This window comes from Sapajus apella, unplaced genomic scaffold (genome assembly GCF_009761245.1).
Source record: "Sapajus apella isolate SASKATOON/1434 unplaced genomic scaffold, GSC_monkey_1.0 scaffold8936, whole genome shotgun sequence".
Classification (NCBI taxonomy): Eukaryota; Metazoa; Chordata; class Mammalia; order Primates; family Cebidae; genus Sapajus; species Sapajus apella.
The window spans coordinates 1-2214 of NW_022445857.1; the positions used below are offsets into that span (position 1 = coordinate 1).

Sequence of the window (2214 nt, forward strand, 5' to 3'; positions counted from 1 at the left end):
TGGGGACTATAATTTGACTTGAGATTTGGTGGGGACACAATCCAAACCATATCACATTTCAAAACCATAATAGTTATGTTAAGTTCTTTTTCCTCATAGTGCCAGATAACATGTCTTTCTGCTGATACATTGGGTAATTCTGTTTCATTTAGTGATTATAATAACCTTACATATTTTCTTTTTTCAGTCACTGAACAGCAGATTTCTGAGAAGTTGAAGATTATTATGAAAGAAAATACAGAACTTGTACAGAAATTGTCAAATTATGAACAGAAGGTTTAATTATTCTTTTGTCTTTTTTTCCCATGGTCCCAGCTTGAATTATTTTCACCTGTCTTATAGTTCAGTTACTATGGTGTTTTAAAATAATATTTATTATTCCATTAATTCCTATAAACAATCCAGAGCTTAAGCAATCATGTGTGTAAAGTACTGTTTTCTTCTATAAGAGGTCAATCACTTCAAAGTAAGTTCCAATAGCACAATACTTTGTATTTCTGGATTCTGAATGCTTTATTTTTTGCAGATTGAGGAATCAAAGAAACATATTCAAGAAACTAGGAAACAAAATATGGTTCTCTCTGATAAAGCCATTAAATTTAAGGTGAAAACTTCTTTTGGGGATTACATTTTAAAACAAAAGTAAAAATTAATGAATGTAACTAATCTTAATATCTTTTTTGTAGGATAAAATCAAGACACTTGAAAAAAATAAGGAAATTCTGGGTGACACAGCTAAAAATCTTCGTGTTATGTTAGAATCTGAGAGAGAACAGAATGTCAAGAATCAGGATTTGGTAAGAGTTTTGCTGCTAACTGTTACTAATAATTTGGTTTTTGAACTCTGTAGATGGATTTGAACTTTTCATTTTCCATAGTGTTCTGTGAAGTAAGAGTGCGAGTCAGGGAAGTTGAACCTACTTCTGTCCGTTTTTGTGGGATTTTAAGTACTTATGCAAGAAGTTACTCTTATGGGCCTAGGAAGTATTTTGGTTCTCAACCCTAGGTAATTGTTGTATTGCTTGGCTCTGTCCCCCAAAACATGTGGAGCAACTAAGAAACCACAACCCAGTTGAACAGTCCCTGTGTTTTGTTTTGTTTTGCAAAGTTCTTTTTTCACTGTAAGCATTTTACTTTATTAATAGAATAGTTTCAGAATGACATAAAAATTGCAAAGATAGTAAGGAGGGTTCCCATAAATCCCACATCCTATTAATCTTGATGACCTGACTGAGCTTAGTATTGCCAGGTTTCTTCACTGTAAAATTACTTTTTTTTTAACCTTTTGCATTATTGTACTCTTTGGAAGGAAGTTAGTAACACAGCTCACAGTTAAAAAGTGAAGGATTATGATCCATTCCCTTGAGGAGCTAGAATCTTCATAAATTATTTGGAATTCTTGTATATGCATGATCTGTCTATTCTCACTCCAATTCTCCCATTTTTAATTTAGGCAAGAGAATTTTTAAAGTACCTTGGGGATTTTTTTCTCTCTCTTGCCCCAAGGGGGAAAAAAAAAAAACCTACATTGATTTGAACTTGTTAACTTGAAAGTTTTTTCAGTTTCTTTTCTTTCATCTTTTAGTCTTGCCATGTATCACATTTTATTCTAACAAGGAAGGTTGTGTATGCCATGAAATATTTACGCCTTTGATTATTTTCCTTTACCTCTTTAAGTTCTTGATTTTTCCCTAGGGCAAAACTGAAAAACCTGCTTTTACCTGAAACACAGGATGGCTCTGAGATTTACTTCGTTGATGTTTCCTCTTTTTAGTATATATCCCAGTGTTTCTACTGAAATCCTAATATGCATTTTGTATTCTGTTTTTACATGGCAGATATCAGAAAACATGAAATGTATAGAGAAGTTAAAAGATGTTATTTCCATGAATGCTTCAGAATTTTCAGAGGTAAAGCTGACTATAATTCCTCCAGGATATTAAAACTGTATCATAGTTTTATTGAGGAGCAAAAAGTTGGCATGTGCTAAAATGTGCAAAAAATGAAAACTACGTGATGTTGGGTTGGGAAAGTAACTTTTTTTGGTTTTCTTTGGAATTAATTCACTAATAGGAGTGTTTTGCATTAGGTTCAGATTGCTCTTAATGAAGCTAAACTTAGTGAAGAGAAAGTGAAGTCTGAATGCCATCGGGTTCAAGAAGAAAATGCTAGGCTTAAGAAGAAAAAAGAGCAGGTAAAGAAAAGTACATGTCC

At 32.7% G+C, this 2214-nt stretch overlaps 1 protein-coding gene across 1 annotated transcript; it reads left to right on the plus strand.

Moving 5' to 3' along the window:
* The first annotated feature begins 86 nt into the window (after positions 1-86).
* Positions 87-1743, plus strand: LOC116548265 (transport and Golgi organization protein 1 homolog). The gene is made up of 4 exons (XM_032273812.1): positions 87-276; positions 527-604; positions 687-797; positions 1696-1743. The coding sequence occupies exons 1-4, from the start codon at positions 226-228 to the stop codon at positions 1723-1725; spliced, it is 270 nt and encodes an 89-aa protein (XP_032129703.1). The 5' UTR covers positions 87-225; the 3' UTR covers positions 1726-1743.
* Positions 1744-2214: the final 471 nt, after the last annotated feature.

Bases quoted from the DNA above. Each gene is read 5' to 3' on its own strand.
- LOC116548265 (XM_032273812.1), top strand. From the start codon at position 226: ATGAAAGAAAATACAGAACTTGTACAGAAATTGTCAAATTATGAACAG. The intron at 277-526 runs GTTTAATTATTC...TATTTTTTGCAG, and splicing joins TGTCAAATTATGAACAGAAG to ATTGAGGAATCAAAGAAACA. The intron at 798-1,695 runs GTAAGAGTTTTG...ATTTTTCCCTAG, and splicing joins ATGTCAAGAATCAGGATTTG to GGCAAAACTGAAAAACCTGC.